The sequence below is a fragment of the Hyla sarda genome, chromosome 1, assembly GCF_029499605.1.
Source record: "Hyla sarda isolate aHylSar1 chromosome 1, aHylSar1.hap1, whole genome shotgun sequence".
Classification (NCBI taxonomy): Eukaryota; Metazoa; Chordata; class Amphibia; order Anura; family Hylidae; genus Hyla; species Hyla sarda.
In genome coordinates this window covers 476,200,699-476,224,000 of record NC_079189.1, presented here as the reverse complement: position 1 = coordinate 476,224,000, position 23,302 = coordinate 476,200,699, and the positions used below count along the sequence as shown (strand labels likewise).

Genomic DNA, 23,302 nt, shown 5'->3' with positions numbered 1-23,302 from the left:
ATAAAACAGTATTAGCCTTTTTATGATGAATTTGAGTGGCAGAAGAAGTATAAGAAAGGTCTGCCATGGAGCTAGCTTCTTCGGTAGAGCCCGCTGCTGATTCATTTTGCAGGTGCTTTTAATTTGGTTCATGGAAATCCATCAGACCTGTTTGCTGGCTTCCAATAGAGAAACCAGGCAGACATACTGATCACTTTGGCTGTGGTGTGGAAAAGGACATTTGGAAAAGGAGATAACATTGCAATCTATCAAAGAAAATAGAGCACATTTTACAGAGCAAATATGATTATATGACGACTCTTTACTAATGTATGCCCCGTTACTTATATGGAAAAACATTTGCATTAATACCTGCAGTAGTTGTGATCTCCCAAACCTCCTTCCCCATTGGGGTATTTCAGGGTATTGTATGGATGCTGAAAGGTCTCGTTCCAGAAAAGGCAAGGCTTCCCAGAGTCCAAAGATGTCTGGTTTTGGGTTCCTCTGTAGTCAGCCCCGTTGACCGTGTAGCATTCTATTAAAAACAAAAGAAAGTTTAAAAACAATTTGAGAACTAATTTATTTTTACTTTCTACATTTTCCTTTAACACTGTTTTGCACCATTTCACCCCGACAGGACAAAGCAAAAACATGCCTAAAAGAACAAATCCACCAAAGTTAAGGAAGAGAATTTCTGCCTGTCACATGGCTTAGAAGCCATTAAAGAGATCGATTAAAGAGGCTGCCCCAACAACCCTGCAACTCTTAAGACGATGAGGACCCTTTAAGTGTGTTGTAAGCCTTCAAATTTTGAGCAAAAAAATAAATAAAAAATAGAAGCAAGCGTATAACGATCAAAATTAATATAAATGTTATTGAACATATATGCACAAAAAGACATACATTTAAAAGCAATAAAATTACTGAGAAGTAGATGGAATAATATCAAAGCACTGCTGGTGGAACCGACTAACAAGTGGGGACTACGTACATGACATACAGACTAATAATATGGGTACACATTATAAATAAGGACCATAGTGGTTACAGTACATAGATAAGTAAAGTGGCAAAGTGCATAAAATATGTAAACCACGAGGTCAAGGTGACTAAAGATACAAATAAAGTACAAATTGCCAATCAATCTACATCATTACCACAATGGAGAGGAATTAACGTGCGAGCCTCCACAACCCAACGCTTCGCTCCAATTCTTCATCCAGGAACTTTACTTGTTATCTATGTACTGTAACCACTATGGTCCTTATTTATTATGTTTACCCATATTATTAGTCTGTATGCCATGTGCGTAGTCCCCACTTGTTAGTTGGTTCCACCAGCAGCACTTTGTTATTATTCCATCTACTTCTCAGTAATTTTATTGCTTTTAAATGTATTTTTGCGCTTTTAAATGTCTTTTTGCGCATATTCAGTGGGGGAAAAAGTATATAGTCAGCCACCAACTGTCCAAGTTCTCCCACTTAAAAGATGATAAAGACCTGTGATTTTCATCATAGGTATACCTCAACTATGAGAGGCAGAATGAGAAAAAAAGTCCATAAAATCACATTGTCTGATTTTTAAAGAATTTATTTGCAAATTATGGTGGAAAATAAGTATTTGTTTAATAACAAAAAAGTTTTTTTTATATAAAATTTGTTGGCAAACATTTTCTGTAAGTCTTCACAAGGTTTTCGCACACTGGTTGTTGCTGGTATTTTGGCTCATTCCTCTATGCAGATCTCCTCTAGAGCAGTGATGTTTTGTAATATACATTGATTAAACAAATCTGTATATTTTTCGGTGAAAAATGCAGCTATTGCCTGTGTATCTCTATGAGAAGTCCAAATACAGGAAGTGTGGGTAGGACATGCAGGGCTATGTGCAGGCTGCTGACTTGTCAATCATCCTTATGTGTGAATCGGGAGCGAGTCTCAGAGCCTCGCTTTACAGAACCCTGCTTGTCCTCACTGCACAGAGCCCTGCTTGTCCTCAGTGCACAGAGCCCTGCATGTCCTCATTGCACAGAGATCCACTTGTCCTCAGTATACAGAGCCCTGCTTGTCCTCAGTGTACAGAGCCCTGCTTGTCCTCAGTGTACAGAGCCCTGCTTGTCCTCACTGCACAGAACCCTGCTTGTCCTCGGTGCATAGAACCCTGCTTGTCCTCAGTGTACAAAGCCCTGCATGTCCTCATTGCACAGAGATCCCCTTGTACTCAGTATAGAGAGCCCTGCTTGTCCTCAGTGTACACAGCCCTGCTTGTCCTCCATGTACAGAGCCCTGCTTGTCCTCAGTGTGCAGAGCCCTGCTTGTCCTTAGTATACAGAGCCCTGCTTGTCCTCCAAGTACAGAGCCCCACTTGTCCTCGGTGCACAGAGCCCTGCTTGTCCTCAGTGTACAGAGCCCTGCTTGTCCTCAGTGTACAGAGCCCAGCTTGTCCTCAATGTACATAGCCATGCTTGTCCTCAGTGTACAGAGCCATGCTTGTCCTCAGTGTACAGAGCCATGCTTGTCCTCAGTGTACAGAGCCCTGCTTGTCCTCAGTGTAAAGAGCCCTGCTTGTCCTCAATGTACAGAGCCCAGCTTGTCCTCAATGTACAGAGCCCAGCTTGTCCTCACTGCACAGAGTCCTGCTTGTCCTCAGTGTACAGAACCCTGCTTGTCCTCAGTGTACAGAGCCCTGCTTGTCCTCAGTGTACAGAGCCCTGCTTGTCCTGAGTATACAGAGCCCTGCTTGTCCTCAGTGTACAGAGCCCTGCTTGTCCTCAGTGTGCAGAGACCTGCTTGTCCTCACTGCAGAGCCCTGCTTGTCCTCAGTGTACAGAGCCCTGCTTGTCCTCAGTGTACAGAGCCCTGCTTGTCCTCAGTGTACAGAGCCCTGCTTGTCCTGAGTATACAGAGCCCTGCTTGTCCTCAGTGTACAGAGCCCTGCTTGTCCTCAGTGTGCAGAGACCTGCTTGTCCTCACTGCAGAGCCCTGCTTGTCCTCAGTGTACAGAGCCCTGCTTGTCCTCAGTGTACAGAGCCCTGCTTGTCCTGAGTGTACAGAGCCCTGCTTGTCCTCAATGTACAGAGCCCAGCTTGTCCTCACTGCACAGAGCCCTGCTTGTCCTCAGTGTACAGAACCCTGCTTGTCCTCACTGCACATGGCCCTGCTTGTCCTCAGTGTACAGAGCCCTGCTTGTCTCTGAAGTCACTGGTGACCTCCTTGGGCCTAGCCAAGCTGTATAGACTGTTACATCTGTCTGACTCAGTAAAGCTGCCGTTGTTCCGTAACTTGGCGTCAGAGTCATTATTTGCCCCTGTGCCTAGCCCAGGATCCAGCGGTATACCTTCAGGTGGTGTAGAGGTAGAACCACGCCCTGACATCACAAACACAAGGGGTTAATGCCATCTGCCCCTAGGGTAATTCCATTTGCCCTCATCACACCCTCACCACATCTACAAACTCTAAGAAATGTTGTTTAATTAATGAAATGGGCAGCTATTGGTTACAATAACTGCGTTTCATAATACTTTTTCTCCTGGCTGCCAATAAAACTTGTCTCTAAGACAACTTCTTTATTATGCTCTTTATTTTTCAACTTCAACAATTCATCTATAGACTGTATATGCTGCTGTTACATGTAGTTCTATTTCCACTGCAATGTTCTCACAAACATTAAGGAAGAATAGATGGTGTATGTGTAATCAACTGATTCTAGTAAGACAACATTACATTGCAATCAGGAGTCTGAAGCTTAAGTCAGATGCCTTGGAATTTACATCCATTAGTGTCTTTAAATATACAGTGGGAATGAAAGCATCTGAAATGTCAGTGATGACAGCCCAGCAGTTTAGACTTCAGGGTTTCCTAATGTTTGCCGCGAAAAAAAGAAAAAAAAAAGTTTACTCCAAAAGGTCTACAGCTAGTTATGACATTCCAGATCCATGGGCTCATCATTGAACCTTTTAGTTCCTTTTGTTTATGGAGGCACATAAGGGTGCATACAGAACCTGAGAGGAGATAGATTGTGGCCTGTTTTATTGTATTCCATATTATTGCTTCTAGATGAGAATATAGTCACACATGGAGGCACCATATGGCGGAGAGTGCTTACAGCTCTAATACAGAACCATAGGGACTTAATGTGGCACCTTACAAGCTCTGAGTATACAGTTTCGCCATATTCTTTATTCCTTACTACTACAGCACACAAATCCTCTAACTTGCATACAAATACTCCATATCCAGGAAATTCTAACTAAAGTCTGAAAATATAAGTTACATACAAGATGCATCTATATCATTCACAGCTTACTAACAAAATAGAAACATTAAAACGTAGAAGACTAATGGGAAAAAAAGTCACATGGTCTGTCAAGTCTGCCCTTATTTGCTTTTTATCTATGGCCGACAGACTAATGTCTATGGAGATTGCATGCTTATTTTATTGGTTCTGGGACTAAGTGCTGCTAAAATTATTTATTATTCTATTCTATTCTATTGTAGCACCAACATACTCACACCACTGTTTAGAGATTTTAAAGGGGTACTCCACTGCTCAGTCACGGCCATGCCCCTTTTACTGTCACACCCCGCCCTCTCAATGCAAGACTTGCATTATAGGGGAGGGGTGTGATGTCACAAGGGGGCGGGGCAGTAATTTCACGAGTCCCCAGCACCGGCTCTAAGCGTTCTAAACATTTTGTTACCAATGCTGAGCAGCAGAGTACCCCTTTAATAACTCGCACATGTCCCTATCACAATTTTCATGTGCCATTGTGGAAGAAGCTCATGCAAAATGTAGGGAGAATATACAAACTCTTTTCTCATGATGCTATTGGTCGAATTTAAAACTAGGACTTTAGGGCTACAAGGCATCAGCGCTACCCACTGAGCAAGGGGCAAAGCAATTTACAACGATCAGCCATAATATAGATTATAGAGATCTTAACCTCTTGAGGTTCTTTGGGGGTAAGAATAGAAGTAGGAGCTGATGGTTGGAAGTGACTGGCTTAGTTCGTAGGATAAAGGCTGGAATAAAAGTATCTCTGTTCAATAAAATGTTGTCACTTTGTTTAACACAGCATAAGGACATATATCTAAGATAAATCCTTAGGAGGTGACACTACAACTGTAGTCACATGCAGCATCACATTTAAAGCCTTATTTTGAAGGATTATTAGTATCTAAACATATGCCAGCAGCTGTCTTGTAACAGGCTCTGTCACCAACAGGAAATTCTGAAAGATTTCCTCACACTGGGAATTCTGTGGTGCCAATCACTATAGGCGGGCAGGCAGGCAGGCACTAGTGTATGTTTATTTATATATGTAACACCTACTCTTTCCCACCACTGGAGTAAACAAAGTCTGCTATGACAAAGATCAATCATGTCGCAGGATTGGCTCTTTAATGACTTATTTAAAAAAAAAAAAGGATGAAAAAAGAAGTATGGAGCACTTATCATCATGTAGTATCGATTTCCTCTTTATTTCTTTGCTTGAAATACGAATACCCCGGCTACCCTCAGTTTTTTTCCCTGCACCTACCGGTATATGTCTTAATCCCTGCATATTTGTGAGGTGTAACCTGTGTCTTCTACTTGTGAGTTTAGATTTGCTTTGGACTTGATAAAGGTAGGAATCCCGAAAGCTTGTCTCTACAAAATGCTGTAAGTCCAATAAAAAAGGTATTACAAGATACTTCAACATTTTATGATTTGCATCTGCATCACTGGACTAATACGGCTACTCAAATTTACTACAAGTAAAGAAATAAAGCTATGAAGTTTGTGTTGAGACTGTGTTGATGTTTAAGCACCACAGAGTCCTTTGTTGCGATTAGCTGTATTTATTACTCAATCCATTGAAGAATCTGACTTCCTTTCTATAGAAGTAGTGCCAGGTTTGAGCTTTTCTGATGACATTTTTTTTTTAAAAAGATGCCCAAATGAAACAAGCATTTTTTGGCCCATACAAAAAATATGGAGAAAAACTGTTCCAGGTTAAACCCCCCCAAAGGACGAGGGGGCACTCCCTCCGTCTGGAGAAGAAAAGGTTTAGTCTAAAGGGGCGGCACGCCTTCTTTACCGTGAGGACTGTGAATTTATGGAACGGTCTACCTCAGGAACTGGTCACAGCAGGAACAATTAACAGCTTTAAAGCAGGGTTAGATACATTCCTGGAACAAAATAACATTAATGCTTATGCAGAATTATAAAACTACATCCCTTTCCCTTATCCCCTTACATCCTTCCCTTCAATCCCCTGGTTGGACTTGATGGACGTATGTCTTTTTTCAACCATACTAACTATGTAACTATGTAACTATGTAAGCAATGGTTAATCAGGAATGTTACGCCGAGCGCTCCGGGTCCCCGCTCCTCCCCGGAGCGCTCGCTTCACTCCCTCCGCTGCAGCGCTCCGGTCACGTCCTCTGACCCGGGGCGCTGCGATCCTGCTGCCAGCCGGGATGCGATTCGCGATGCGGGTAGCGCCCGCTCGCGATGCGCACCCCGGCTCCCCTACCTGACTCGCTCCCCGTCTGTTCTGTCCCGGCGCGCGCGGCCCCGCTCCCTAGGGCGCGCGCGCGCCGGGTCTCTGCGATTTAAAGGGCCACTGCGCCGCTGATTGGCGCAGTGGTTCCAATTAGGGTTTTCACCTGTGCACTTCCCTATATTACCTCACTTCCCTTGCACTCCCTTGCCGGATCTTGTTGCCTTAGTGCCAGTGAAAGCGTTCCTTGTGTGTTCCTTGCCTGTGTTTCCAGACCTTCTGCCGTTGCCCCTGACTACGATCCTTGCTGCCTGCCCCGACCTTCTGCTACGTCCGACCTTGCTTCTGCCTACTCCCTTGTACCGCGCCTATCTTCAGCAGCCAGAGAGGTGAGCCGTTGCTAGTGGATACGACCTGGTCACTACCGCCGCAGCAAGACCATCCCGCTTTGCGGCGGGCTCTGGTGAAAACCAGTAGTGGCTTAGAACCGGTCCACTAGCACGGTCCACGCCAATCCCTCTCTGGCACAGAGGGTCCACTACCTGCCAGCCGGCATCGTGACAGTAGATCCGGCCATGGATCCCGCTGAAGTTCCTCTGCCAGTTGTCGCTGACCTCACCACGGTGGTCGCCCAGCAGTCACAACAGATAGCGCAACAAGGCCAACAGCTGTCTCAACTGACCGTTATGCTACAACAGTTGCTACCACAGCTTCAGCAGTCATCTCCTCCGCCAGCTCCTGCACCTCCTCCGCAGCGAGTGGCCGCTCCTGGGATACGCTTATCCTTGCCGGATAAATTTGATGGGGACTCTAAGTTTTGCCGTGGCTTTCTTTCCCAATGTTCCCTGCATCTGGAGATGATGTCGGACCTGTTTCCCACTGAAAGGTCTAAGGTGGCTTTCGTAGTCAGTCTTCTGTCCGGAAAAGCCCTGTCATGGGCCACACCGCTCTGGGACCGCAATGACCCCGTCACTGCCTCTGTACACTCCTTCTTCTCGGAAATCCGAAGTGTCTTTGAGGAACCTGCCCGAGCCTCTTCTGCTGAGACTGCCCTGTTGAACCTGGTCCAGGGTAATTCTTCCGTTGGCGAGTATGCCGTACAATTCCGTACACTTGCTTCAGAATTGTCCTGGAATAATGAGGCCCTCTGCGCGACCTTCAAAAAAGGCCTATCCAGCAACATTAAAGATGTTCTGGCCGCACGAGAAATTCCTGCTAATCTACATGAACTTATTCACCTAGCCACTCGCATTGACATGCGTTTTTCTGAAAGGCGTCAGGAACTCCGCCAAGATATGGACTCTGTTCGCACGAGGCGTTTCGTCTCCTCGGCTCCTCTCTCCTCTGGTCCCCTGCAATCTGTTCCTGTGCCTCCCGCCGTGGAGGCTATGCAGGTCGACCGGTCTCGCCTGACACCTCAAGAGAGGACACGACGCCGTATGGAGAACCTCTGCCTGTACTGTGCTAGTACCGAACACTTCCTGAGGGATTGTCCTATCCGTCCTCCCCGCCTGGAAAGACGTACGCTGACTCCGCACAAAGGTGAGACAGTCCTTGATGTCTACTCTGCTTCTCCACGTCTTACTGTGCCTGTGCGGATGTCTGCCTCTGCCTTCTCCTTCTCTACAGTGGCCTTCTTGGACTCTGGATCTGCAGGAAATTTTATTTTGGCCTCTCTCGTCAACAGGTTCAACATCCCAGTGACCAGTCTCGCCAGACCCCTCTACATCAATTGTGTAAATAATGAAAGATTGGACTGTACCATACGTTTCCGCACGGAGCCCCTTCTTATGAGCATCGGATCTCATCATGAGAGGATTGAACTTTTGGTCCTCCCCAATTGCACCTCGGAGATTCTCCTTGGACTTCCCTGGCTTCAACTTCATTCCCCAACCCTGGATTGGTCCACTGGGGAGATCAAGAGTTGGGGGTCCTCTTGTTCCAAGAACTGTCTAAAACCGGTTCCCAGTAACCCTTGCCGTAACTCTGTGGTTCCTCCAGTAACCGGTCTCCCTAAGGCCTATATGGACTTCGCGGATGTTTTCTGCAAAAAACAAGCTGAGACTCTACCTCCTCACAGGCCTTATGATTGCCCTATCGACCTCCTCCCGGGTACTACTCCACCCCGGGGCAGAATTTATCCTCTCTCTGCCCCAGAGACTCTTGCCATGTCCGAATACGTCCAGGAGAATCTAAAAAAGGGCTTTATCCGTAAATCCTCCTCTCCTGCCGGAGCCGGATTTTTCTTTGTGTCCAAAAAAGATGGCTCCCTACGTCCTTGCATTGACTACCGCGGTCTTAATAAAATCACGGTTAAGAACCGCTACCCCTTACCCCTCATCTCTGAACTCTTTGATCGCCTCCAAGGTGCCCACATCTTCACTAAATTGGACTTAAGAGGCGCCTATAACCTCATCCGCATCAGAGAGGGGGACGAGTGGAAAACGGCATTTAACACCAGAGATGGACACTTTGAGTATCTGGTCATGCCCTTTGGACTGTGCAATGCCCCTGCCGTCTTCCAAGACTTTGTCAATGAAATTTTTCGTGATCTGTTATACTCCTGTGTTGTGGTATATCTGGACGATATCCTAATTTTTTCTGCCAATCTAGAAGAACACCGCCAGCATGTCCGTATGGTTCTTCAGAGACTTCGTGACAACCAACTCTATGCCAAAATTGAGAAATGTCTGTTTGAATGCCAATCTCTTCCTTTTCTAGGATATTTGGTCTCTGGCCAGGGACTACAGATGGATCCAGACAAACTCTCTGCCGTCTTAAATTGGCCACGCCCCTCCGGACTCCGTGCTATCCAACGCTTTTTGGGGTTCGCCAATTATTACAGGCAATTTATTCCACATTTTTCTACCATTGTGGCTCCTATCGTGGCTTTAACCAAGAAAAATGCTGATCCCAAGTCCTGGCCTCCTCAAGCAGAAGACTCCTTTAAACGACTCAAGTCTGCCTTTTCTTCGGCTCCCGTGCTCTCCAGACCTGACCCTTCCAAACCCTTCCTATTGGAGGTTGATGCCTCCTCAGTAGGAGCTGGAGCTGTTCTTCTACAAAAAAATCCTTCCGGGCATGCTGTCACTTGTGGTTTTTTCTCTAGGACCTTCTCTCCAGCGGAGAGGAACTACTCCATCGGGGATCGAGAGCTTCTAGCCATTAAATTAGCACTTGAGGAATGGAGGCATCTGCTGGAGGGATCAAGATTTCCTGTTATTATCTACACCGACCACAAGAACCTCTCCTACCTCCAGTCGGCCCAACGGCTGAATCCTCGCCAGGCCCGGTGGTCTCTGTTCTTTGCCCGATTTAATTTTGAGATTCACTTTCGTCCTGCCGATAAGAACATTAGGGCCGATGCTCTCTCTCGTTCCTCGGATGCCTCAGAAGTTGATCTCCCTCCGCAACACATCATTCCACCTGACTGCCTGATCTCCACTTCTCCTGCCTCCATCAGGCAGACTCCTCCAGGAAAGACCTTTGTTTCTCCACGCCAACGCCTCGGAATCCTCAAATGGGGTCACTCCTCCCATCTCGCAGGTCATGCGGGCATCAAGAAATCTGTGCAACTCATCTCCCGCTTCTATTGGTGGCCGACTCTGGAGACGGATGTTGGGGACTTTGTGCGAGCCTGCACTATCTGTGCCCGGGATAAGACTCCTCGCCAGAAGCCCGCTGGTTTTCTTCATCCTCTGCCTGTCCCCGAACAGCCTTGGTCTCTGATTGGTATGGATTTTATTACTGATTTACCCCCTTCCCGTGGCAACACCGTTATTTGGGTGGTCGTTGATCGATTCTCCAAAATGGCACATTTCATCCCTCTTCCTGGTCTTCCTTCTGCGCCTCAGTTGGCTAAACAATTTTTTGTACACATTTTTCGTCTTCACGGGTTGCCTACCCAGATTGTCTCGGATAGAGGGGTCCAATTCGTGTCTAAATTCTGGAGGGCTCTCTGTAAACAACTCAAGATTAAATTAAATTTTTCCTCTGCATATCATCCCCAGTCCAATGGACAAGTAGAAAGAATTAACCAGATCCTGGGTGATTATTTGCGACATTTTGTTTCCTCCCGCCAGGATGACTGGGCAGATCTCCTTCCATGGGCCGAATTTTCGTATAACTTCAGGGTCTCTGAATCTTCCTCCAAATCCCCATTTTTCGTGGTGTACGGCCGTCACCCTCTTCCCCCCCTCCCTACCCCCTTGCCCTCTGGTCTGCCCGCTGTGGATGAAATTTCTCGTGACCTTTCCATTATATGGAGAGAGACCCAAAATTCTCTCTTACAGGCTTCTTCACGCATGAAGAGGTTCGCGGATAAGAAAAGAAGAGCTCCCCCCGTTTTTTCCCCTGGAGACAAGGTATGGCTCTCCGCTAAATATGTCCGCTTCCGTGTCCCTAGCTACAAGTTGGGACCACGCTATCTTGGTCCTTTCAAAATTTTGTGTCAAATTAATCCTGTCTCTTATAAACTTCTTCTTCCTCCTTCTCTTCGTATCCCTAATGCCTTTCACGTCTCTCTTCTCAAACCACTCATCCTCAACCGTTTTTCTCCCAAATCTGTTCCTCCCACTCCTGTTTCCGGCTCCTCGGACGTCTTCTCGGTCAAGGAAATTTTGGCTGCCAAAAAGGTCAGAGGGAAAAATTTTTTTTTAGTAGACTGGGAGGGTTGTGGTCCTGAAGAGAGATCCTGGGAACCTGAGGACAACATCCTTGACAAAAGTCTGCTCCTCAGGTTCTCAGGCTCCAAGAAGAGGGGGAGACCCAAGGGGGGGGGTACTGTTACGCCGAGCGCTCCGGGTCCCCGCTCCTCCCCGGAGCGCTCGCTTCACTCCCTCCGCTGCAGCGCTCCGGTCACGTCCTCTGACCCGGGGCGCTGCGATCCTGCTGCCAGCCGGGATGCGATTCGCGATGCGGGTAGCGCCCGCTCGCGATGCGCACCCCGGCTCCCCTACCTGACTCGCTCCCCGTCTGTTCTGTCCCGGCGCGCGCGGCCCCGCTCCCTAGGGCGCGCGCGCGCCGGGTCTCTGCGATTTAAAGGGCCACTGCGCCGCTGATTGGCGCAGTGGTTCCAATTAGGGTTTTCACCTGTGCACTTCCCTATATTACCTCACTTCCCTTGCACTCCCTTGCCGGATCTTGTTGCCTTAGTGCCAGTGAAAGCGTTCCTTGTGTGTTCCTTGCCTGTGTTTCCAGACCTTCTGCCGTTGCCCCTGACTACGATCCTTGCTGCCTGCCCCGACCTTCTGCTACGTCCGACCTTGCTTCTGCCTACTCCCTTGTACCGCGCCTATCTTCAGCAGCCAGAGAGGTGAGCCGTTGCTAGTGGATACGACCTGGTCACTACCGCCGCAGCAAGACCATCCCGCTTTGCGGCGGGCTCTGGTGAAAACCAGTAGTGGCTTAGAACCGGTCCACTAGCACGGTCCACGCCAATCCCTCTCTGGCACAGAGGGTCCACTACCTGCCAGCCGGCATCGTGACAAGGAATGTCATATATATGACCTTTGTTAATGGTGTAAGTCATACTAAATATCAAGAGTGATCCAATGACAACACTACCTTGAGCTTTAATTTCTTGAGTCTTGTCTTCAAGGAATTGTTGAGTTGCGTACCCTGCTAACTTTTTTGTAGGCACAATTGCACCTACTTCTCAGTTTTGGAACAACGTGCCATAATCTAAATCACTACTGGTTCGCCCACAGACTCTTGCTGTAGGGGGTGAAGTGACGCGAGCATGAATATAATATCTTAGCCATCGGTAAACCGAAGAAGGTGGAACAAGAAGACACAGATTCAATGAGGAAACTATATTCCAGTATTATCTTTTGTTCTCCTCGACAGTATTACAAACTTTATGTTTCCAATCTCTATTAACACACGTGTTTGACTGGAGGTGTTCACTAGCTTCCAAGAGGTACAATGACAAGAAAAGCAAGAAAACATTTTGTGTTGTTCATTCTGGAACTAAAGAAAATTAATTTTCAGTTCTATACCTTAGTGTCATGTTGTCACTTCTGTCTGGCAGACTAACAGGGCACAAATTAGAACAAGGTGTTCTCCTTTATAAGAGAGAAATAACCAGGCTTGTAAAAAAAAAGAAAAAAAAAAGTTCAGTGCTCATGACTAAATTAATCTGCCGAGGTAAACCTGATCCTGTAATTAAATTTCTTTTTAATGTTTTCCTTCTGATCTCTTGTTCTCCCGCCCAAAGAGTCTTAGGATAATGGATTCCATGTCCTCTTCTCACACATCTGTACTCCATCTATTCAGCAGGTTGTGTGACTTTTACCTGTGAGGTCTAGACTTGTAGCTTTTATAACAACCTATTCCATGTGTGGATGTTTCTATGGGAGGGGTTGGAGGCCTTTTGTTCCTGCAGTGGATGAGCAGCGCAGAGTGCAGGCCCAGGAGAGATTCACTCCGGAAGTCATTCACAGCTCATTTGTGGCATTTTTGGGAACTGAAAATTGCTGGTCAGAGGACGGCTGCCACCGGGCAAGTGATTGAAGGGAACCAGTGCTGTGGTTTTAGGGGATTCAAGTGAATTTTGTAATCTTATTTATTCAGAAATGTCAGTTACTTGTATTCCCATCATCAACTATGAATTAATTTAATTTACTTTATTTTATTTAAATAAAATAATTTACAAGTAACAAATTATTTACTTCATTTAAATGAAATAAAACACAATGAAATAAATAAAAATACATTTATATTGTGTAACAATCTTGTAATGGAAAGCATGTGGTTTTCAATGGGGACATTATAGATTTATTGGGTGTGGATTTCAATTGTTAAAGGGGTACTCCGCCGGAAAAAAAATTTTTTAAAATCAACTGATGCCAGAAATTTAAACAGATTTGTAAATTACTTCTATTTAAAAATCTTAATCCTTCCAGTACGTATGCTCCAGAGGAAGTTCCTTTCTTTTGAATTTTTTTTCTGTCTGACCACAGTGATCTCTACTGACACCTCTGTCCATTTTAGGGACTGTTCAGAGCAGGAGAGGTTTTCTATAGGGATTTGCACCTCCTCTGGACAGTTCCTGACATCGACAGAGGTGTCAGCAGAGAGCACTGTGGTCAGACAGAAAATAAATTAAAAAAGAAAATAACTTCCTGTGGAGCATACAGCAGCTCATAATTACTGGAAGTATTAAGATTTTTAAATAGAAGTAATTTACTAATCTGTTTAACTTTCTGGAACATGTAGATTTAAAAAAAATAATTATAATTTCAGCCGCGTACCCCTTTAACGGTGATGAGCAGATCTAGGTGATTCATTCTGTTATCCTCACATACAGGATGTGTGCCTTGTGTGACCAAATCCAGTAAATGTAGGAAACATAATAAAAATACTCTCTACCTGATCAATAGTGGTCCAACCCAGAAAAAGAGGAAGTGGTCACCGAAATGAATGGAGCACAATGCAGGTGCTTAGCACTTAGAGAATCGAGCACTGTCTGCGCACCCACAAACTGAGCTCCAATTAATCGTGGGATGCTGTCCGATTGTTGGGGTCCCAGTGATTGGATGTCCACTGATCAGCTAGGTATTACCATCCTATGGATAGGATACAACTTTTGATCTTTTGATAAATCCTTTAACATAGTAACGTATACCATGATTCTCTTTTACTGTATACTATTTCAGAGTTACAGATATTAGATTTTTCAATGATCTACTAACACATTTTGCACCCTACTTGTTTTGATATCTATCTAGATCCAAGAAGAAAGGCAGCTGCAGCACTCAGATTAATGCAAAAGCAGGTGGTTTTATTCAATTTTTAAATACATGCAACATTTCAACTGCCCATGCAGCCTTTTTCAAGCATGCTTGAGTGCTGCAGCCACCTTTCTTCTTGGATCTACATTTAGGCCTCTGGACCGTGTGCACCACCTTACTTTTGAGACTTCAAGTGTTGCTCTTCCCGCTGCTTGCTGTATCCATCTATCTATTTATCTATCTATTTATTTATGTATTTATTTATCTATCTATCTATGCAGCATCCTACAGATCAAGATGACTGCTGTGTAAACTACACTGTGGTTCTTTTATACATAGAAAATCTACTTAAAGACCACAACAAACATGCATACATCCCCATATAGCCCTTAAAGTCTTTGCATATGCAAGTATTGCTTTAGTTGATCTTGACCACTTGACAATCCTTACCAACTTGAGTAGTCCAAAATATTTCTCCTAGTTTCTAGGGTTCACCTATGCCCCTACTCTAGGTGTTACTTTTCACCTCTCCTGCAACCTCCTACCAGCGGTGTACATAGAAAGGGGGCTCCATAGCAAATATCAATATGGGCCTCTTATTATGACATCTTGTTTTGTCTCCCAGGACAGAAAGGTTGTATTTATTTTTTCATGCTTTTCATTACACCCCTTCAATAATTTTCTGACAATGCAGTTCCCTGTTGAGAGTAGTTATCCACAGTTTCTTACCGACAGAAAAAGGAATGGGACCAATTAGGATGGGCCCTCTCTCTCGAAGGGCCCCATAGCAGCTGCATGGTCTGCCACCATGGTATGTACACCCTTATCTCCCACAATAGTTCATCTCTACTTATTTTCACCCATCCTTGCCTTGGTTGTCAAGTTGTCACTCAAAGTTCTAAGGGTTCTTTAAAACCACATGTCTTCAGGGATACATAATATTTTTCTTAACAACTGTTTTTACCTGTCTTTCCTCTCTAGACATGCCCACTTACAGAGTCTGCTGGAAATTTGCTTCACTTTGTAATGTATACAGATTAGTTATGAGGAAGCACATAGACATCACATAGTAAAGAGTTTTTTTGTTTATAATGATATTATACTCCGGGCCAAAGAAAACATCATAACAAATAACTTGCAACAATTTGCAAATAAACTAAGAGAGTCTTATGTTCATAGTTTAGGGGATATCAGAATTTACTGCCATACAATGGTTATAAATAATAAGAAAGAAAATACAACAACTGAGAACAGTTTTAAGCATGTACAGAATTATTGCCACACACATCTAATGTGGACCAAAATATCTTGCATAAATATTCAGAACGCATCAGAGAAATTAAAAGTAGAGGCATTGATGTGGTCAACATTGATCTGGTTCCGGCTAGCCTTGTTTTGATAACCAATTGCTTAATAAGATAAATCACGTTACTAGTGGTGACCCACAATACACTGTAGAAGGGTTAACTGAGAAGCTGTGCACCCATAATTAAAGATAGCAAGAACACTTAGCAGCTGGAAACAATGCGTCATACCCCATAAAACAGTAGATATTTAGGGTGGTTTTGACACTAGGCCAACTGTCTTGAAAGCAAAATACCCCATCTTTAGAAAGGTCCCTCCACTCGGCCACAGGATGAGGTAAAACATTTAATTGCAGGGGTCTGCTGTCTGCAACCCACAATCAGTGGAGAGGGAGCTTCCGGCTGAAGTTTCGTCTGCAAATATTTTCTTTTGTGGGCCAGTTTCAATAGGGTACCGTACATAATCTGTGATTACAAACTGAGAAAGACAATTTTCCACCTCGATAACTGCGTCACTGCTGTCCCTGGGACACCCAGCTTGAGAGGTAAAAATATTTCTGAGTCATTTTCATCCTGTTATTTTTATAAAAGCCATATGGCTCCGTGTAAGCTCTTATTTGGAATGATGCTCTTCTTTTCAGTCTTTGTTGTCAATGTAATAAAAATCACTGGAGAATAAAATGTTATTCAAGGGCGATCACTTAATGTCAGATGGTGCTATTGGCTGAGTTTTATTGGTTCACGTCTAGTTTTATACAGAAACGTTGAGCAAAAAGGCTTGAAATGCATTTCTCATAGAAAAGAACCAGGCCTTTGTGTCATGTGGGGCAGTGTGACATCAAGTTACAGTAAGAAGAAGAGAATGTGTGGGATTGTGCTGCCAATGAACCAAGTGCATTTTTCCTTTCCTGTTCTAATTCTTTAACATTTTCAACCAATATATATCCTGATATATACTACGCGATGACAAGAGTATAACAAGAAAGTACAAAATGAGTATTAGACTGAGGACTAAAAATAGAGAAACAAAGAATGTGAGAGTTCACACCTATTCTTCCACCACTGAGATTCATAGCATTGTCTTACAACAGTGTTCTTTTTTTTTAAACATGTGCACACCAATGTAGAAAGATCAAACATAGCACTAAAACAACAACTCATGCTTCCAAAACAACTCTGACCCATGAAGACATGGAATCTACAATGCCTATACCGATTCTCTGTAGTATCTAACACCAAGATGACAGCTTCAGATGTTTTAAGCCCTGTAAATTATGAGGTGGGGCCTCCATGGATCGGACATTTTTTATCCAGTTTATCTCACAAAAATGGAATTGGATTGAGATCTGAGGAATTTGGAGTCCAAATAAACTTGACCCCTTTACCATGTTCCCTTGCCCTTGAGCAGGGTCCATTTTCCTGCTGAAAAGGTCCCCCTATCATAGGGAATACCATTGTCATGAAGTGCTGCACTTAGTCTGCAACAATGTTAAGGTGTGTGTTATTTGTCAAATTAAAATCTACATGAATAACAAGAATGAGGGCTTCCTATAAGAACATTGCCCAGAGCATCACACTGTCACTGCTGGCTCACCTTTTATACTATAGTGCTCCTGGTCCATCTCTTTCGCAAATAAGCAACACAAACACCGGGTCATCCAAATTTGTAAAAAAAAAACATGTGATTCAGACAAGGCCATATTTTCTTATATGTAGTTGGCCAACGGATGCAAATATATTATCATTAGCATATACAAGCATGGTAGTTGTATGACATCTTTTTATTGAGTAACTGTAGATTATAGATCCATTGGGCAGATCCAATTGTCTTGAAAACATATTGGGGAGAATTTATCATTGGTTTTACCCTGATTTTAGCTAGTAAATCCATCCGTGTGCTTACTAAAAATTCAGGTAATTTCTGAATTTCTGCTGTGCACAGGCCTCGCCATCCTTAGAAGAGGAAGTAATGTTTCCTAGCTAGCATGATGTCAACCATCACATTGCAGGAGTGAACTTCTGCCCTTCTTCTACATCATTATACACATCGTGTAGCTAATCTGGGATCTGCAAGTCCTGAACAAACTTTTGTCTCTGCTCGGCCATGCATCAAGACAATTTTTATACTAAAGGAGGACAGAACAGCTATGTTTCCTGAACGAGGACCCCTGGTGGACATACGTATAAGGTCTGTTTATTTATAAAACTATGTAGAATTGATTAATAAGATTAATTACAAAACTTATTATTTTTGCATGCTCTATCACATAAAGTTTATGCAAATGACAGTAACCATTTAACTGACCCCATTGACTTTAAAGGGGCAAGTTAGGGTGGCATGTAGCACTATCATTTCTGTTACACTATGAATTTTTGATGGTTCCTATGACAGATGTTTCTAAAAAAAAAAAAAAACCTTACGAGGCAGATGCCAATAGTGCATTTAAAGGGGTACTCCGGAGAAAAATATATATTTTTTTAAATCAACTGGTGCCAGAAAGTTAAACAGATTTGTAAATGACTTCTATTTAAAAATCTTAATTGTTCCAGTACTTATCAGCTGTTGTATGCTCCACAGGAATTTTTTTTATTTATTCTTTAACATATTTTCTGTCTGACCACAGTGCTCTCAGCTGACACCTTTGTCTATGTCAGGAACTCTCCAGAGCAGGGGGAAATCCCCATAGCAAACCTATCCTGCTCTGGATAGTTCCTGACATGGACAGAGGTATCAGCAGAGAGCACTGTGGTCAGACAGAAAATAAATGTAAATGGAAAAGAACTTCCTGTGGAGCATACAGCAGCTGATAAGTACAAGAAGGATTCATATTTTTTAATAGAAGTAATATACAAATCTGTTTAACTTTCTGGCACCAGTTGATAAAAAAAAAAAAATATATGTTTTCTATCCAAGTACCCCTTTTAAGGGGAGAACACTTCTTTTCCAAATATGGCAATGAGAATAAATTCCAAGATCACCAGAAATTTAGTACCCATAGTAACCATGACCTGGATTATATATATATATATATATATATATATATATATAAAAGCCTCCAAGCCCCCTTCTGAACAAAGCCTCATCTGGGTGTTTGCAGGGTCAGTGTTTTTAATGGGTAGTCAGGAACAAAACATCATCTCATCCCTCTATAGCTGTTGCTTAAAGGGGTATTCCGGGCAAAAAAGTTTTATCCCCTATCCAAAGGCTGCTGAGACCCCCCGTGATCTCCTTGCAGCACCTGCATTCTATGTGGGGGCTGAATCTCCAGTTTCGGAAACCTCCAGGTTTCCTGGAGGGAATGGAGGGGGCGTGACGTCACGTCCCCAGTCCCGGAAACCCGGAGGTTTCCGAAACTGGAGATTCAGCACCCGCATAGAATGCAGGTGCTGCAGTGAGATCGTGGGGGGTCTCAGCAGCCCCCCCCCCCCACCCCACAATCAGACATCTTATCCCCTATCCTTTGGATAGGGGATAAAGTGTTTTTGCCCGGAATACCCCTTTAACCTCATGCTGCAGAAATAAATGTTGGGCTACTCTGAACACACAAAGCCTCTGGGTAACACTTGTCATCACAGTGATTCTCTTTTCAGCTAGACGTTTCTTACTCCAATGGATTTGTTATAGGTTTCCAGGTGGCCTTCTTCACCAGTGCCTTCCAGGCTAGGTCACTAAGTTATAGAGAACAACATGTTCCATCCATACTTACAGCTGTGACAAGTGTTTCCATATTTTAAAAGATTCTGCTCTTTGAAGGATGTTCAAAGACTTGTTAGAAAATGGATAAACACCACTAATCTATTGAGACATATACGGGAAAGACAGTCAATGTTTATCCAACTATTCTTTCATGCCTCATGCTACCTTCAGATTAATAATTCTGTACAATAAGGAGAATGGATCAGTTTTACAAAACCAGAAGGTTGGGATTTTTTACAGATTTTTGTCTTCCAATAGACTGCGTGCCTTTATTGTATTTGATAAAATAACCAGATGTGTTTATGCTAAAATGTTCAAGCCTAAAGAATAAAAAGACTCTCATTCCACTTTAATTTACTCCAGTCTTTTCAAGTCAAGCATGGCTTTTGAATTTGCATTTTCATGGACTCGTGTGTGGGCTGTGGCTGCATTTTCATTTATGCTAAATAGTGATTTTACTTAAAAAATGTAAGTCTTTGGTAATCGCCATATAACTGATCCTATTTGTTTCATGTTTATCATAAGTATGTACAATACATGGCATTTATAAATAACATTTGTGCTAGTCTATGGGGAAACTTGCTCAATGACGCCTGTCTTATTTATTTTAAGGGATTTTTTAAACCTCCCAAAGTACTAAAAGATAATGTTGGTGGAAGTCTATGGGTTTCTAAATTCTATACATTTTCTAACCTTATTGTCTCTTATCTTTAACTTATTGACTCTTATCTTATACTTATAATTTTATATCTATACAGTGATCCCTCAACTTACAATGGCCTCAACATACAATAGTTTCAACATACATTGGTCCTTTCTGGACCATTGTAACTTGTAACCAGACTCAACATACAATGCTACAGACAGTCCAGATCTGCAAAACATGCCAATGGCTGGAATAACTGACCAATCAGAATGGGCATTTTAATGGTAAAACCCCTAAAAGTATTCCTAAACTGCATGCACTGACTGACTGTCTGGTAGCGCCCCCTACAGTATAGGGAGGTATTACATGTTCTTTACTACTCTTCACCCATGCCAGGGATAGCTACTCCAGGTAAGGGCAGCTCCATTTTAATTGTTTTGGGACACTGTGTGTACTGTACAGGACCCTGAAGAAGCTCCTGTCCTCTACATAGACAGTGATTTATATCTTCCTGCAGATCTGTATTACTTTTATATGGAAAGATTTGCTTTATCTATATTAGGTATCTACTTATTTTTCTTTGATCCTCACTTTTTCCTATTTTTGGATGACATTTTGGGGGCTTCAGAACCAATAGCCAGGTTTCCATAGTCATGGTCTCAACATACAATGGTTTCAACATACAATGGTCATCCTGGAACAAATTAATATTGTAACTTGAGGGACCACTGTAAAGGTAGTGAAAATGTGTAGGGGTATTCACTGATCCCAAACTAAACCCTTCCAGTATAAATCAGGTAATAAAATCACCCAAGGAAGCGCCTAAAACTTTAACTTTTAATTCAGGAAGATAAAATATCACCAAACAAATAATGTATGCAATGTATACTCCTATTGCACACAAGGGCCATATAGAAGGCCCATGGGTTTTGAACAAAAAAGGAGGAAAATCATAGCTTACAGATAAAATTTACCGCTAATGTATATCCTATGGATTATATAAGCATTAGATACCGCACACCCTACACATTTCTGTCATGATTGGTCGTGATGTCATCAGGGGAAGTGATGGCAGTATGTCAATACACAGAAAATGTACCACAAAGTCGAAAACACAGGTATTGGTCATATTTATATATAATGGCCACAGTCTGTAAGAAGTACATATAAAACCTTGGCTATTATAGCATCCCAACTCAGTCAGGAAATATGGAGCCTCATTGAGGTAATAGCCACGCAGAAATCTGTAACAAGCAAGTTGATCAGAAAATAAACCTTTCAGCAGGAATAAGCATTAGAATTTTGTATGTTTTATCTCCTGGATTAAATGGATAACATGCAACTAGAAGCAAAGAATAACACCACAGACTTTATCAATCTGCTCATCTCTTCCTGTTTTAGAGCATGATACCGATAGGTTCCCTTTAAGAAGTCTTTGACACCAGACAGCCATGAGCTTCATGGGGATTTTTTTTTACTACTAGTAATCGTCACCTCTATCTATCACTCTGTGAATTACTAAATAAATGTGTTCTGAATAATTGGTCAGGGTAAAAAGGAATGTCTAGGCTACGCAATAAGCAATTGCATACTTGCCTTCATTTAGTTCTTGGCTGTTGTATATATGACATTTCTATAGCACCAGTCTTTAATGTGGGTTACATGTGTTTTTATTACAAACTACAAAGGAATCACCATCTGTCATTTTCTAGTTCTACATTCCAGTAGATAAATAAATGAGGAATATAACATGCATAATGCCAGCTTTTTATATACTGAGCAAAAGGAACATCCAACATTAAAACAAATTCTATTATAAAATCTAATATAATGGATCTGACCATGACTTGCTGTAACGCCTAAGGTGACAGTTGTGGTAAAATAAAACCTAGTAAGCTATTTTCTTGTTAATAGTAAAGTTAGTAACTGATAACTTACTCGAGTATAAGCCGACCCGAATATAAGCCGAGGCCCCTGATTTCACCCCAAAAACCCAGGAAAAAAAAAGTTATTGACTCGACTATAAGCCTAGGGTGGGAAATACATCATCCCCCCATGTAATCATCCAGACCCCCCCGTCATCATCCCCCCCTTCATCATCACCGCCTGTCAATCCCTTCATCAGTGGTCTTCAACCTGCGGACCTCTAGATGTTGTAAAACTACAACTAACAGCATGCCCGGACAGCCATCGGCTGTCCGGGCATGCTGGGAGTTGTAGTTTTGAAACCTCTGGAGGTCCGCAGGTTGAAGACCACTGCGGCCTTCCTCATCATCCAGACCCCCCTTTAGTTTTCTACTCCCCTCGGTGGGAAGGAAGGGTGAGCTGGTCCGGGCCATCTATGCTGCAGGGACCGTCCAGTGGGGAGGGTTAGTCGTTACGGGCTGTCCATTTTCACCGGGGGGGCCCTCTTCTCTGGGCTCCGGGCCCGGGCCCGGCCTAGTGACGTTGCCTTGACGACGACGCACAGGGACGTTCATGTGCAGGCTGAGAGTTGTAATTTTGCAACATCTGGAGGTTCGCAGGTTGAAGACCACTTAGAAGGGATTGACAGGCGGAGAGTTCACTCGAATATAAGCCGAGGGGGGTGTTTTCAGCACGAAAAATCGTGCTGAAAAACTCGGCTTATACTCGAGTATATATGGTATATTATCCACTTAATCACATGTGATGGTAGTGTTATCATACTTCAATTACAGACCTGTAGGCATACACTATACCTTTTATATGATGCCTCAGGCAATGCAATCTCCATCACATGAGGCAATGCAATCTCCATCGAATCTCCATCACTTCTGCATTCCTCCCTATGCAGTCAAAGGCACACAGAGGTATGGGATGGACCCTAAAAATTTTACTTTTCAATAGACGAAGCAAGTTTTTTTTTTTTTTTTACTGGATTGGTGACATAACCCCTTAAACTTGAAGATACATGGGGTTACATCCAAAACTTGTAAATCAGAGTAAAATATAATAACATTCCAAGTATCCAGATTAAGGCAAAATTGTTACAAGTTGACACCATAAAAAATTATTATTGAAATGTAATTCTTCTTGTAATTTCAGCACATGTTTTAACTTTGATTTATTTCAGGTCTAAATTGTGGGTAGGTTCAGCCTTATATCAGTAAAAAAAAAAAAAAAAAGGACCAAAAGAATAAAAAGAGAAAACATACTGCTTTATTAGGGGAAAAAACACAAGATGTTGAGGCTGCAGCTGTACTTCCAGTGCCATTTGACAGCACTTGGTTAATATTTGAGGCTAGCAACTATTGGATATCATCTGGGGAACATTTTGCTCAGTGCAGTTTACTACACGCTTCGTAATATTTTATTAAAAAATGCTGTGCCATCTGTGAATGATTTTGTAGCCTAAAATAGCACCTAAATTTAGTCAGTTGTCTACCCCGGCCATTTCCCAGAAACTCAGAAACTGCGAGAGCAACAATGGCCATTCACCTC

At 43.1% G+C, this 23,302-nt stretch overlaps 1 protein-coding gene across 2 annotated transcripts in view; it reads right to left on the bottom strand.

Moving 5' to 3' along the window:
- Nucleotides 1–23,302, bottom strand: part of KREMEN1 (kringle containing transmembrane protein 1) — a 149,830-nt gene that overhangs the window by 75,764 nt on the left and 50,764 nt on the right. For both annotated transcript variants that reach the window (XM_056537222.1, XM_056537223.1), the window contains exon 2: nucleotides 352–514. In XM_056537222.1, the coding sequence (XP_056393197.1) occupies nucleotides 352–514 (163 nt within the window). The remainder of the gene's footprint in view (nucleotides 1–351; nucleotides 515–23,302) is intronic.